The sequence below is a fragment of the Tupaia chinensis genome, unplaced genomic scaffold, assembly GCF_000334495.1.
Source record: "Tupaia chinensis unplaced genomic scaffold, TupChi_1.0 Scaffold000054_1, whole genome shotgun sequence".
Taxonomy (NCBI): domain Eukaryota; kingdom Metazoa; phylum Chordata; class Mammalia; order Scandentia; family Tupaiidae; genus Tupaia; species Tupaia belangeri.
This window is the reverse complement of record NW_006159512.1, coordinates 6,869,984-6,884,975: the sequence shown is the minus strand read 5'-3', so window position 1 is coordinate 6,884,975 and position 14,992 is coordinate 6,869,984. Positions and strand designations below refer to the sequence as shown.

General features: G+C 43.1%; 1 protein-coding gene across 1 annotated transcript in view; it reads right to left on the bottom strand.

Moving 5' to 3' along the window:
- STAB2 (stabilin 2) overlaps window positions 1-14,992 on the bottom strand; it is a 176,862-nt gene that overhangs the window by 26,386 nt on the left and 135,484 nt on the right. Inside the window, exons 48-54 of the mRNA XM_006141408.3 lie at window positions 14,017-14,163; window positions 12,812-12,952; window positions 11,830-11,889; window positions 10,214-10,390; window positions 8,142-8,231; window positions 2,574-2,720; window positions 626-682 (exon numbers count right to left, since the gene is read on the bottom strand). Coding sequence (XP_006141470.1) covers window positions 626-682; window positions 2,574-2,720; window positions 8,142-8,231; window positions 10,214-10,390; window positions 11,830-11,889; window positions 12,812-12,952; window positions 14,017-14,163 — 819 coding nt within the window. The remainder of the gene's footprint in view (window positions 1-625; window positions 683-2,573; window positions 2,721-8,141; window positions 8,232-10,213; window positions 10,391-11,829; window positions 11,890-12,811; window positions 12,953-14,016; window positions 14,164-14,992) is intronic.

The window sequence follows — 14,992 nt, the reverse complement described above, 5'->3', positions numbered from 1 at the left end:
TTCTTGATAACTATATACAGAACTGTTTTTAGAAGCAGAACTGACAGATCATGTGACTTGCCAAATTTCACTTCATATTTGTGGATTCCAAATTTCACTGGCTTAAACATTACTGTATATTGCTTTCTGGGCTTTAATTCCAGTTTTGCTCCTTACTAGCTGTGTGCCCTGGGCTAATTGCTTACCCTCTCTGAGGCTCATTTTCTCATAAGTAAAGTGGAGGTAATAAGCTTCCTGACAGTGTTTTAAGGAGGCAGAATAATGGCTATGTAAAGGACCCAGGAGATAGCCTAGAATATAGACAGCAACCGACAAAGTATAGCTATTTTTTTGATAACTCAAGTTCCTCCTGGAGCAAAATTCCACGACTTTTCTAGATAGTTTCTAGGTGATGGGCAGTAGGTTGATAGGTTGCTTGGTCTGAGAATGTCCATCTCACCTCAGTGGCTTTGTTCATGAAAGAATCACATAAAGTATGCATATACAATTCACCCACAGACACACCCACCCATCCACACACGCATGCACACACCGCCCCCCACCCACACTGACATGTCAGAAGATTGAGGTCTGAGAGTGAAACACACCATGGTTCTCCAAATGGAATCACTGCGTTTATAATTACCTTTGGTTTACTCCACTTGGGGCAGCTGGGGGTGTAGAAGCAGCTCCCACAATCCCCCTAGTATGCAAGAAAAGAGATTTTTAAAAATCGAGAGTACTGAAGAGCACAAAGAAGTGTCCTTGGTAAATATCTACCTGGGCTGATTAAGAATGTAGTCTTGATCAAGATCCTGGCTATGATCAAAAATATAAAAACAAATCACTTTGCCATGGAGAATTCTGAAGGTCTGTCTGGGAACACTATTCTTTGGTTCAGGTTTTTGAAAGGAAAAGACTCAGTCATATGGCACTGGGCCAGGCAGTGTCAGAAAGGAATATGGTAGCACCCGGGAGAACCGTGGCTGGACTGTCAGTTCTGTTTTAAGGTAGCTCTGATACTTTTGGTCAGTCACTTACAGTCATTGGTCTTAACGTTTTTTTTGTTGTTGTTGTTGGTGTTTGTTTTTTTTTGCCATAGGGCGCATGCACTAGCTGGACAGAGAAAGAAAGTGAGAAACATCCCCTCCCCCCTGGGGATAGTCACACCGCTATCCCTTCTTCTCTATTCTTCTCTCCTATTTACCCTTTTAGTAAAATGGACTATTGGTTTTATCTCCTACTTTGGCTAACGAAGGATTTTGGGCATATGCACACGAGCCTGGCGTGATTTTCAAGCTGCCAGATCCAGGACTCGAACCACAATTGGTCATGGGGGAATCCAGTGCCTTAACCATCATGCCATCTGTTGGACCTGATCCTTAGTTTTATCATCCATAAATAGAGGTGCTGTAAAATCTTGCTGCTATTTGATTTCCAGGGGAGAAAGGTCACGAGGAAAAATGACTAAGTGAAGGGGCCAGCAGGCATGGTAAAGGAACTGGACTCCCACATGGAAGACTGCGGTTTGAGTCCCAGACTAGATGCTTGAAAATCTCACTGGGCATGTGTGTGTGCATGCCCAAAATCCCAGGAAGAAAATGGAGGAGGAGGAATTGTGGTGGCCATCCCTCCTGGGGGGTGATTTCTCACTTTTCCTCTCACTGTCTCCTGTGAGCACACGCATTCTATAGGAGGAAAAAAAAAAAAAAGACTAACTGAAAAACTGTGTGAATATACTTTGTAAATTAAGAAGGTCATAACCTCGTTAGTAAAATGGACAATTGGTTTTATCTCCTACTTTGGCTAACTGGTATCCTAAAAGTGTGCAATATTTATTAAATGTCTATGAGATGCCAGGTACTGATATCAACTGGTGACAAACTTCACCATGTAAAGTCACTTCACTTCTTTGAGACTCAATTTCCAAATCTATATAATAGAGTTGAAGAGAACTACTTCCATGATTGGGTTATTGTGGGGGGCGAGATGAGCATTGAGCAAATTGGCCAGCTCTATAAGTGGTACTGGGTGGGTGAATGAGTGTGAACTGTGAAAACACCTAGCGAAGTGTAGGATCCAGGATAAAAGTTCAGTCAATGTCAGATAAATGAATGGGTAAATAACAGGTGTGGATGGCATATAAAATTAGTCTGACCACATGAAATTGCCTATTCTCATAGGCTCCAAACTGCCATGTATGGCAAGTTCATATGGTTTATTCCGGTAAAAGCTCAACAAATGTTTGTTGAATGAGTGAGTGAATGACCAAATAGATGGAGGCATTTAAATGAATGGCTGAATAACTGGCATACGGTTGGTATACAAGAACTGTTAGCCTCAGTGATAAGGAAATGAATGAAAGGGTGGGTGGGAGGATAAACAAGAATATTCCAGAAGGCCATGGAGAGCTAAGTAGATAGATGCTTGTTGATTCTGAATCTGAAGAGCTCCATTATTTGACCCTCAGATCTCTTGGGTCCCAGTCTTGCAGAGGACTAGCTCTGAGTAACGTCACAAGAGCCCATGTTGGATCATGAGGGCTGTTCTTTGGTCCAAGGTATTCTTACTCCACTGTTATTTTTAGGACTAACCGAGACATCGAAAGTAGTAAATGTGTCACAGTGGCCCCCCAGGGTGGGATCAATCAGCAGACAGTTGATGCCGTAGGCCACGCCCAGGTCAAACAAGAGCCCCCTCTGCACAATTCTGCATGTTTGCCCATTGAGAAAGAGTTCGCCCTGAGAGAAAGAGAAGGAACAACAAACAATGACTCTCTCAGATTTCCCCCTTTCCAGGCCATATATGAGGCCAGCACCTGCAGGACTCAAGAAGAATTGACAAAACAAAGACAAAAACAAAACCAAACCAACATCCATACACAAGGGATTTTCAAAAAGTTAATGGATAATGCTATTATGAAAAAACTATGCATAGACTTACATTTTTTTTTGGTTATAATAATCTCATACTTCAATGCCATTTTCCACAAACTTTTTGCAATAGCTATCTATGTATCTCAAACACTTGGCATGTATACTGTTATAAATGCTTTACTTGTGCAAATGATCTTAATCTTTCCAAAAATTCTAGGATGCAGCTACTTTTACTAGTACCCATTTACAGATGAGGAAACAGGCCATATGAGGTCACATAACCTGCCCAAGGGCACACAGCCAGTGAGTGGTGTACAGGTGTTCACACCCAGGTAGTCAGCCTTGGAGGCTGCCTTCTTGGCCTGCTGTGACACAGCTTCTACCACAGTAGGCCCAGTGGCAGCAGGCTGACAGGTAGGGCAGGCAGAGCCTTGTGCTGGCATAGGAGAAACTGTTGATGTGGCTCCTTTATGTGCAATAATTGAATTTTCTTATTCACCTAGCAGAGTGCCTGGTTCAACTTTCCTTTCAGGATATGCAAGTGATAGACTAATTTTATGATAATTATAACCCATTTTTCACACATACCAAGCCTTATCTGAATGGGCTTTAGAGACGTGATTTCATTTAATGCTTGCAACAATGGTAGAGTTTCTTCCTCATAGTCATTCCATTGAAAGTGGCTGGATATATTCTTTTGCCAAGATGTAAAAATACTTACAGAAAATTCATGAGAAGAAAAAAGGTACGTCTCAGCATCTATTGATGGGACGGTGACAGTATGATTCAGTGGAAAGAACTCCAGAAAATCATCTTCGAAGCCTTGCATGTCCACATATATAATGTGTGGCCATGGGCAAGTCATTGAACTCTGAGGTTCAATTGTTTTCACCAGGTAAAAAGAGTGAATGCACAGGGTTCTGATGCACATCAAATAAAAAATATAAAGTGCTCTGAAAGCTATATTAGCACACAAGGTAACCAGTGGGCATTCTTACTATCCTTCTCTGTGATAGTTGTCCAATTTGGTCTATGGTGATAGTATAGCTGATTTTCGAGTATAAGTCCATGGATGATCTTCCAGAAGCTGAATCTTCAGATTCACTTATAGTTTTGGGGCTGGCTTCATGGTGTAGCAGGAACGTACGAGAAAAGCCAGATCCCACAGAGCAACGACAGTTGGAATGCCTAGCCTAGTCAGCCTGAAATATGTCAGGCATGCCCAAGGCCTGATGGGCTGGGAGACTGGAGGAAGGGGACTGTGGCATGACCAGACCCTGCGCAGGGTGTTCTTTCTCTCTTCTGTGCATGGGTAGAGGCTTTATCATGAATAAAGAAAAAAAATACATTTGATGTAATTCTAATTAAAATACCAAAGGGATTCTGGTCATAAACAGTATGTTGTATGAAATTGTTGCAGAGCAGAGAGAGGAAGTCTCCTTTGAGCTGACAGACTAACTGGATTGGCTACCTCTAAATCCTTATACATGTCAGCTACTGTCATTTTTCACTGCAGTTGAACTAATTCCTTCAGGCCCATTCATCATACCTAATTAGACAAAGGTAGAACTATTCAAGAACTAGCCAGGGAAGGTGACAATTGCTATCCTTCTCTCTGTTGGCTGATCTATAGCCCAGTGCTGGCTCTGATGGCCAAAAAAGGGCTGGAGGGGAGCCACAGTAGGACTGAGGAAGAAGGGAAAGGTATGCAGTGTACTTTCCTGCTTCGGGGAGTCTCTCACACAGGAAAAGAAATGCTCAACAAAAACAAACTGGCAGCTGCCCTTCACAAGTACAAGGCACTTCCTGACACCTGCTATGAGGACTTAGGCTGGCCAGGATTTATCAGATTTTTCATATCTGCTATGTGCTCTCAGGGAAAACACCTCTGAAGGCAGTGGGAGAAAATGAGCTTGCTGTCAGTGGAGGGGGAACAAACACACATCCTGAAGGGGCAGTGGTTGGGAATGGCTTGCTGTGAATATGTTTCTCCTCCCTGCTCCTTCCCCTTTGAGATGATACTCACGATGTCACTGCCAGCTCCACATTTCACACTCAGCTCTGAACCTTGCAGGGTCTTCCAGGCAGCAGATCTGGGGAGATCCACAGCTAGAACCTACAGGAGGGATGGTGCCACATTAACACCCCACATATGGGCTGAAGAAGGACCTGAGGGAGCTTTGTCAACCAACCAAATTCAGATGCAAGTTTTTCCATGAGTTCTAACAATTTCATCTTTAAAATGAAGGCAGAACAATAATGGGATCTTTAGGAGGTTGGGAATTCCTTTGGAAGGGAATGTCTCAGCAGCTGGACTGCTTTTTTTTTTTTAGAGGTTTTCGCTATAGGGCATGTGCGCTCGCCAGACAGACAGAGAGACGTAGAGACAGAAAGCAAGAAATCACCCCCCAGGGGGGATGGTCACGCCGCAATCCCTTCTCCTCCATTCTCCTCTCGGAATCTTGGGCACGCATGCACACGCGCCAGGCGTGAGTTTCAAGCCACCGGGTCCGGGATGCGAACCGCAGTCGACTACGTGGGAGTCCAGCGACACAGCCATTACTTTAACTGCTGGTTCCCTGGCTTACCACTTTTTTAATCCTTTAATTTTCAACCTGTGACTGTGCTTAAAACTCACTTCATGTAAACATACACGGCCATGTAAATAGCACGTACTGCCACGTAAACAGCACAGACATTCATGTGTTCCTTCATGATGGGGATATATTCTGAAAAATTTGTTGTTAGGCAATTTTGTCATTATTCAAACACTGCAAAGTGCACTTACACAGAGCAAGAATGGTACGGCCCACATACTTACTACAGGACGATGGCTGTATACATGGTTCATCCTTGACTAACATGTCTTTATGAAGCATATGACTGTAATTGGATCTTGATTTTTGCATTTCTTTTTCTACCCAACTCAATTCATTTTCATTATTAACATTGGGCAGTCTGAAAAATCATGCCGTGTTTTTCTAGGCAAAAATGTGTCATGACTTTCCCAACAACCTAATATCTGGGTCTTAGTCTATGATATATCTATTTTCCCATTCTTTTCTTTGTTCTTTTAACTCTCTTTTCTGTGTTTTTCAGGCACGTACATCATTTTTGGGATTATATCATCTTCTCTTAGCTTTAGAGCTGTGTGTGTGTATTTGTGTACATGTGCATTTCCCCTTCCTCAGCTTGATGGCGTGCGGCTGCTTTTACTGGCTACATTTACCCCAGAGGTACTCAGAAATATGGGTACTCAGGGATAATGTGTGAGAGAATGACATTGCCATTTTTAACATGGGATATTTTAAGACATGTTATGACTTGACTTGGAGTTGGCAACATCACCTTTTCCCATATTCCACTGCCAGAGCCACAGGTTCCAGTGAAACTAAGCAAGCAGTCTAAAAAAGGCTAAGTGAACTAAATGAAGGTAAGATGGGATAAAAAGAGGAAAATTATCCCAGGTAAAGAAATCAACATGAGCAATGAACAGGAGAGAGCGCTGTGGTACAGTGGCGGTAACTATGTTGAGTTGATAGGGTGTAGCCACATTGGAAGGGTCTTGAAATTGAATCAGAAACAGTGGGACTTGGCTGTGGCTTTGGAAACATGGTAACATAGAGTTCACAGGTATCCATGTCCTTGCCTATGACAGCGGTATCTGTGTGCCCTGTCAAGTGTGCCTGGCCTTGACATGCCTGCCAGGAGGTGGACTACATGTCTCTACACTGCTCTAGGTTTGGGTCAAGTGATTTCTTTGGCTGATGTAACGTGACCAATCATGACAGATGCCTCCCCCACACAGAGGCTTAAATTTCATTGTATGGCTATGTTCGGCTCCTCCAGGCTCTAACTTCCCTCACAGTAAATCACACTTCTGGTATGCCTACTTCTTTATCCGCCAAGATGTAAAAATACTTACAGAAAATTCATGAGAAGAAAAAAGGTACGTCTCAGCATCTATTGATGGGACGGTGACAGTATGATTCAGTGGAAAGAACTCCAGAAAATCATCTTCGAAGCCTTGCATGTCCACATATATAATGTGTGGCCATGGGCAAGTCATTGAACTCTGAGGTTCAATTGTTTTCACCAGGTAAAAAGAGTGAATACACAGGGTTCTGATGCACATCAAATAAAAAATATAAAGTGCTCTGAAAGCTATATTAGCACACAAGGTAACCAGTGGGCATTCTTACTATCCTTCTCTGTGATAGTTGTCCAATTTGGTCTATGGTGATAGTATAGCTGATTTTCGAGTATAAGTCCATGGATGATCTTCCAGAAGCTGAATCTTCAGATTCACTTATAGTTTTGGGGCTGGCTTCATGGTGTAGCAGGAACGTACGAGAAAAGCCAGATCCCACAGAGCAACGACAGTTGGAATGCCTAGCCTAGTCAGCCTGAAATATGTCAGGCATGCCCAAGGCCTGATGGGCTGGGAGACTGGAGGAAGGGGACTGTGGCATGACCAGACCCTGCGCAGGGTGTTCTTTCTCTCTTCTGTGCATGGGTAGAGGCTTTATCATGAATAAAGAAAAAAAATACATTTGATGTAATTCTAATTAAAATACCAAAGGGATTCTGGTCATAAACAGTATGTTGTATGAAATTGTTGCAGAGCAGAGAGAGGAGGTCTCCTTTGAGCTGTCAGACTAACTGGATTGGCTTCCTCTAAATCCTTATACATGTCAGCTACTGTCATTTTTCACTGCAGTTGAACTAATTCCTTCAGGCCCATTCATCATACCTAATTAGACAAAGGTAGAACTATTCAAGAACTAGCCAGGGAAGGTGACAATTGCTATCCTTCTCTCTGTTGGCTGATCTATAGCCCAGTGCTGGCTCTGATGGCCAAAAAAGGGCTGGAGGGGAGCCACAGTAGGACTGAGGAAGAAGGGAAAGGTATGCAGTGTACTTTCCTGCTTCGGGGAGCCTCGCATACAGGAAAAGAAATGTTCAACAAAAACAAACTGGCAGCTGCCCTTCACTCTCTCACACAGGAAAAGAAATGCTCAACAAAAACAAACTGGCAGCTGCCCTTCACAAGTACAAGGCACTTCCTGACACCTGCTATGAGGACTTAGGCTGGCCAGGATTTATCAGATTTTTCATATCTGCTATGTGCTCTCAGGGAAAACACCTCTGAAGGCAGTGGGAGAAAATGAGCTTGCTGTCAGTGGAGGGGGAACAAACACACATCCTGAAGGGGCAGTGGTTGGGAATGGCTTGCTGTGAATATGTTTCTCCTCCCTGCTCCTTCCCCTTTGAGATGATACTCACGATGTCACTGCCAGCTCCACATTTCACACTCAGCTCTGAACCTTGCAGGGTCTTCCAGGCAGCAGATCTGGGGAGATCCACAGCTAGAACCTACAGGAGGGATGGTGCCACATTAACACCCCACATATGGGCTGAAGAAGGACCTGAGGGAGCTTTGTCAACCAACCAAATTCAGATGCAAGTTTTTCCATGAGTTCTAACAATTTCATCTTTAAAATGAAGGCAGAACAATAATGGGATCTTTAGGAGGTTGGGAATTCCTTTGGAAGGGAATGTCTCAGCAGCTGGACTGCTTTTTTTTTTTTAGAGGTTTTCGCTATAGGGCATGTGCGCTCGCCAGACAGACAGAGAGACGTAGAGACAGAAAGCAAGAAATCACCCCCCAGGGGGGATGGTCACGCCGCAATCCCTTCTCCTCCATTCTCCTCTCGGAATCTTGGGCACGCATGCACACGCGCCAGGCGTGAGTTTCAAGCCACCGGGTCCGGGATGCGAACCGCGGTCGACTACGTGGGAGTCCAGCAACATAGCCATTACGCTAACTGCTGGTTCCCAGCAGCTGGACTGCTTTTAATCACCCTCTATCCTCTATCTTTTCCTGGGAGCCCATGGAAGATGGTGTCGTGGTGCATGAAATCAAAGGAAGGATGAGTAGGCTAGTCAGGGAACTGATCTAGGGTGCTTTTATGGGTTAAACTTGCCCCTCAAAAAGTTATGTTGAAGTCCTGATCCCTAGTACCTCAGAATATAACCTTATTTGGAAAAAAGTCATTGGAATATATTTAGTTAGAATGTGGCAATTCTAGTCCTGATGGCTTAAAACAAACCCAGACAGGAGCCAGTAGGTAGCATGGTGTTAAGGTGCTGGACTCCCAAATAGTTGAGTAGCTTGAGTGCCAGTAGCTTGAAACTCATGCTGGGCGTGTGTAGATGCATGCCCACAATTTTTAGAGGAGAAAGGAGGGGAAGGGATTGCAGTGTGGCCATTTCTCCAGGGGATGATTTCTCACTTTCCCTCTCTCTGTCTCTCTCCAGCAAGCACATGTGCCCTGTGGCAAAAACCTAAAAAAAAAAAATCCAGGCAAGATGGAAAAATAGAGAAGGGATTGTGGTGTGACCGTGCCCTGTTGGGTGGTGTTTTCTCCCTCTCCTCTCTGTCTCTGTCTGGTGAGTGTACACACACTGGCAAATAAGAAAAAAGAAAGAAAGAAAAAGAAAGGAAAGGAAAATGCCACATGAAGATGCAGTCACACACAGGGAGGGAGCAGTCCTGTTGTGATGGAGGCAGGGATTGGAGGGATGCATGTATAAGCCAAGGAGTAAACATCAAGGATTTCCAGTGACCACCAGAAGTTAGGAGAGCAGCACAGAACAGATTCTCCCTCTGAACTTTCGGAAAGAACAACCTTGCTGGCACCTTGCTTTCAGACATCTCATCTCCTCCAGAACCGTTCACCACAGAGAGTAAATTTCTGTTACTTAAGATGCAGTCTGTGGTAATTTGCCATAGCTGCCCTAGGAAACTAATCCAGGTGCTATGAATGAGCTGAGGTTATGGCATTGGGCATCCTGGGTCCAGGTAAACTCAGTGATGGAGAAAAACACGTCTTGGTTGAGAACTCAGAGTGACTGCCTTGTTCCTACATGGTCTTGCTTCTCTGATATAGTGAGTTGGCACAGGGCCCTACAACTGATTACATCAAGATTTTCTAGTCATTTCCTTAGAAATTTTGGAATTGGGAGAGAAAGAGTCTCTCTGGAAAAACTGGAAGCTTTTGTGAGCAGCCATTTTGGAGATGAATGAAGAAAGAGAAAATCTGATACATAAAGAGAGGAATGAAGCTCTTGGGTATAGGCAAGCAAAAAAGGGCAGGTCCAAGAAAGAGAGACAGATAGAAGCATGTACTGCAGGGGTGAACCACCCATGGCGAGACAGAGGAGGACACAGTAGGGCAGGGGATGTCCAGGCCTCCTTCATGCTGTGGAGACAATCTTGGGCTGCCATGCCTCACTGCTGGATTTTACCATTCCTGGTACATGACTGTGCTCACTTCTGCCTCGGAACAAAATACCTTGGAATCACGGATTACGTGGAACTTCAAATACTCCTTCAGCTTGTTTTTGTTGTCTTGACTGAACAGGAAATCCTGTTGCTCAGGGGGTAGGGCTTGGAGAGCTTGGTCCGTGGGCCAGAAGACAGTGACTGGGGTATGAATGGGATCGGTGATGACACTCAGCAAGCCTGAGTCCTGAAACACAGGAAGTTAGCTCCTCATGGTGTCAGCCATGTGGGCAGAGGGTGTCTCTGAGAATTCCCCTCTGTGTTTCACCCTATGGTTTACTGGGACCCCGGCTGGTTCTAGGGTAACATGGCCCACCACACTCTAGCCATTCTGACCCACATTTCCTTAGAAAGCAGATCTCAAAGTCAAATTTTTGGCTTTTGCTAATAGAAAAAAAAAAAAAAACTTTAATGATTACCTCAGTTTTTAATACTGTTCCTGCCCAAATATTTTAATTTCTAGAAGACCAGATTGGCATTTCTCTCATGATTCATTTTGAAAAGTAAAATCTGTATAATATCGAGATACTCCTGTATATTTCTAAGATTTCTAGGTCATATGTATCCAAAAAAAGGAAAGATGAATGGGAAGAAATCATTCTGACAGTCTTCTATGAGTTGGTGCATGACATACATTTTTTTCTTTTAATTTTTTTCAACAACCCCATGCAGTAGGCTTTATCATCCCCATTTTATTGAGCTCTAAAGAGGTTTTCTAACTCACTCTAAAAGCCTATGTTCAACCACACACTGATGCCCAAGTGTGGGGATAATTATAAAGTTTTGGGGGTAGATAAGTGGGCAGAAATTACTTTACTATAATATCCTACAGATTCTCATTTTAAATATCTCGAAATCCCCATTTGTAAATGGCTCCCCAGAGAATCTGACACCCAGACCATTTTGGGAATTGCTGGTCTAATGCAAAGATTGATACTAGGCTATGGAGATCTCAGGGTGCTTAAAGCTCTTCAGGGACTTCCCAGGGTAGGCAAGAAGGTGGGGAGCCTCAGAAGGACCCTGGGTCTGCTCTCCCTGATTCTCCTGTGCCACCTTTTATTTGAAGAAGTTTCTACTCAATTTGTGGAAATAATCTTCAAAGTCAGAAAGATGTCATGTCCAGTTTCTACCTGCCTCATAGGCATAGATTCTGCCTCAGTTTCCCCCATTGCTGTAGTGGAGTTGGGGGTTCCAAACATGATAGTATCCTGTACAGGGCCTGACACATCCCAATTTCTTTTCCTCTCTCCAGCCTCAAATAATTCAATATCTAACCCATCCCATGTTCATTACTTGAGGGAGGCCTTCAAAACATTCATGGAAAATGCATACTATGAAACAAATTATGCATGAATTCCAGAAGTTTTTACACCAAAATAAACCTGTTCTTTGATTCCATTTTTTTCCCACAAACTTTCTGCAGTCCCCTTGTATAGCTCGTACAACATACAGCATTTTGAGAATGGAGTGGCAGAGAATGTTTGCTTTCCAGAATATTAAGATATCTCCACACAGATTCCACAAGAGTGGCTGGTGTGAATAAATAAATAAATACAACAATGATAAAACAAAAATAAAATTCTTCAGTCAGGTTATCCCAAGTCAGCATTTCCCTTAAATTGTTACCTGTAGTAAGTTGCTAAATTTGATGTAGCCATGGTTAATTGCCGCAGTCATTAGATTTTGCTGCAAAAAAAATAAGAGCATGCATGAAAACTTCCCTCATCTAGTTCATAAGCACCTTAACAAAACTCAGCAGGACCAAATAAAGATAAAATAACACGGCAAGTATGGTAGACTGGCACATCAATACCCATTCTAGCTGTTTTGTCCTTGCGTTTCTACATTGTAGAGATTAGAAGGCCAAGTACTACATTTTCCCAGACTCCCTTGCAGCTAGAGCCTCATGTTGTAGTATAAGGTTCACCAAGAAGGAGTACTTGTGCTAGACTTGCTGGTGGAGATAAGATAATGTGGTAGTGGTGGCTAGCAGAGAGATCAGACCTTCTGGCAAGCTTAACGTGAAGGCATCTGCTGTCCAGTCTTCCATGTCCTTGGTCTTGAGGCTGGAGACAGGTGGCAGAAAAGCCCTGAGATGAGGTGAGTGTCCTCCCTTTGCAGGTATTACTGGGCTGCTTAGTTCCCAACTGTGTAGCAATTGAATCAGACTCTGGTCTTCTAAGAGGTTGGGTGAAGTACCTAATATCTTAAGCTAGGTATAGTAGATTCTGTAGTGTGCAATAAAAAACCTCTGACTAATAGGCCAACAGCAATAAATAGCAATAAAAGTTAAAACAGTCTTTTCTATCAGTTGGGAAGTCTTACTCTAGTTTAGTTTTAGTGATTATCTCTCTATCTTCTCCACCTTCCAAGCCTGTGCAATAACACCTGTCCCTGTGGATGCTGAAGGAAAACTTACAAGATCCATTTGCTGATTTAAAATGTTTATTTATTTACTTCTTAGAATAACGTCTACTAGATTTGTAATGGGAGCTTGAGATTGAAGCAGTAAAGTTAGAATGTTTCCGATGAATCCCTCAGTATCAGAATCGAGATGATAATGTGTTCAGTCATTTCATGCTGAGAGTATGACAGTGAATTTACCCACCGCAATCTTTCCAGAGGCATCTTTGGGGGTGACAAGCAAGTTCTTGGGGGACAGCAATTTGTCTATGATATGGATGACTCCATTGGAACTGATGATATCACTGGATATAATTTTAGCCTTATTATTTATGTACACTGTATCCTGAAGTCAGCCAAAACAGAGAAAAATAAATAAAAACACAGAGAAATAAACACAACATTTCTTTTTTCAGAATGCTTCACCAACATATTAAGTCATCAGTGGCAAAATGTAAAGACCAAAGTTACTTGAGCACATTCTTTCTTTATTTTTAAAGGGTTTTTGTCTTAGGGCACGTATGCTTGCCAGAGAGAAACAGAGACAGAGAAAGGGAAAGTGAGAAATCACTCTCCAGAGGGGATGGCCATGCTGCAATCCCTTCTCCATTCTTCTCTCAGAATTTTGGACACACATGCACATGTGCCTGGCATTATTTTGAAGCTGTTAGGTCAGGTCAACTGCAGTTGGCCATGTGAAAGTTTAGCACCTTAACCACCACGCCACCTGCTGGCCCCAAGCAGATTCTTTATTATGAATATTTAAAAAAGAAAAAAAAAACCTGTGGCAACGATTATTTAAAAAAGAAAAAAAAAAACCTGTGGCAAAAATATCATTTGCACATGGAGAATTAGTAGCAAATACTATGGAATCAATCAACACAGTCATTTCAATGTGATTCATAAAAATGAAGTAAACAAGCAGTTCAAGATTGGCTTCTCTTTCATGTTTGTTCTATAACTACCTTTGCAATGAATTCTACAGCTGCCATTGGTTTCTTTGTTCAGGGAGGGATAGGATCAGCATAGTGAAATGACTGACAGAAAGCTTTCGTCTCATCCCAGTTTCCGACCAATGTTACCAAGAGCAGGCCTTTTGACCACTCAGAGCTGTCCTGCCTGAGTTTCAATTTCAGTCCTTCTATGTACTCACTGTGTGACCTTGGACAAGTTATTTAACCTCTCTGGGCTCAGTTTCCTTATTCGAAAATTGGCAATAATGATAATATCTAGACCATGGGCTTCTTTTATTTTGCAGATGAAATAAGTTGGAATATGTCAACTACTTAGAATGGTGCCTGCATATAGTAATCACTCAGCAAGGGTTAGTGTTGTCATTGTTATCACCGGTATCATTCTAAGAAGAGAGAGAGAGAGAGAGAAAGGCACCTTCCCGGTGGCCTCTCTCACCTGAGAGACAGAGATGACAAGTGGCTCCCCTTGGAGGGAAGTAGCATTTGGGGTCAGTTTCAGGTTTTCCAGAAGCAGCTGATGGCAGGCGATCACATGATAGCGAAGAACCTGGGGTATTACGTTGAGTTTGTCCCAGTCTTTCATCTGTAAGAGAAGAGCAGGGGGTTCAGCCAGAGGCAGGCCTTTTGCTAAAACCTCTTTTGCTACAATCTCTTTTGCTCTTCTTTGACACCACCCCCCACTTCGTTCCTCGCCCACAAACGTGAAGTAGGGCAGGACTGGTTCATGATCAGGCTTCCACGGTAGGTGCTGTCCAGGCAAGAGGAGAACGTGGTCCTACTTCCTCTCCTGTCTCCACTGTAGAATATCAACATGGAAGGGAACACACAGTTCGTTTGGTCCAGTGTTTCACAACCCATGTTGCAAGGACCCCAAGTCCTGTGGGATGGATCTTGAAAAATCTTTTTTTTTTTTTTTAATGAAATATGCAGGGAAACTGCACAGCACATGCGCCTCTTGGATAAGTACCAGGGCCAGATTTAAACTTTACTATTGGAAAAGATCATGACACATCTCCATTTGTAATTCAAAATATGAACAATATTCACCTTACCGTGTGATAGCCCACACAATTCTCATAGCTTCAATGACAACTCTTTCGATGACTCTTTTTTGAAGGATCTGATGTCAAATTCTTTCAAAGATTATTTTTGTATAGCTTTGCTGGTGTTCAAAACACATGCACAGAGGAGCAGTGCATGGAGCAGTTAAGAACACAGACCCAGGTTCCAGTCCTTGCTCCACTCTTGCTAGTCATGAGACCGTGGGAAAGCTACTTCCCTCAATGCCCTCAACTGTAAAATGGGGATGATAATAGTGCTCGGCTCACAGGGTTATCATGAGGACCAGAGTTCATCCAGGCTGGGCACTCTAAACTGTGTGCACTCTCAGTAATGTTACTAGCATCGTCATT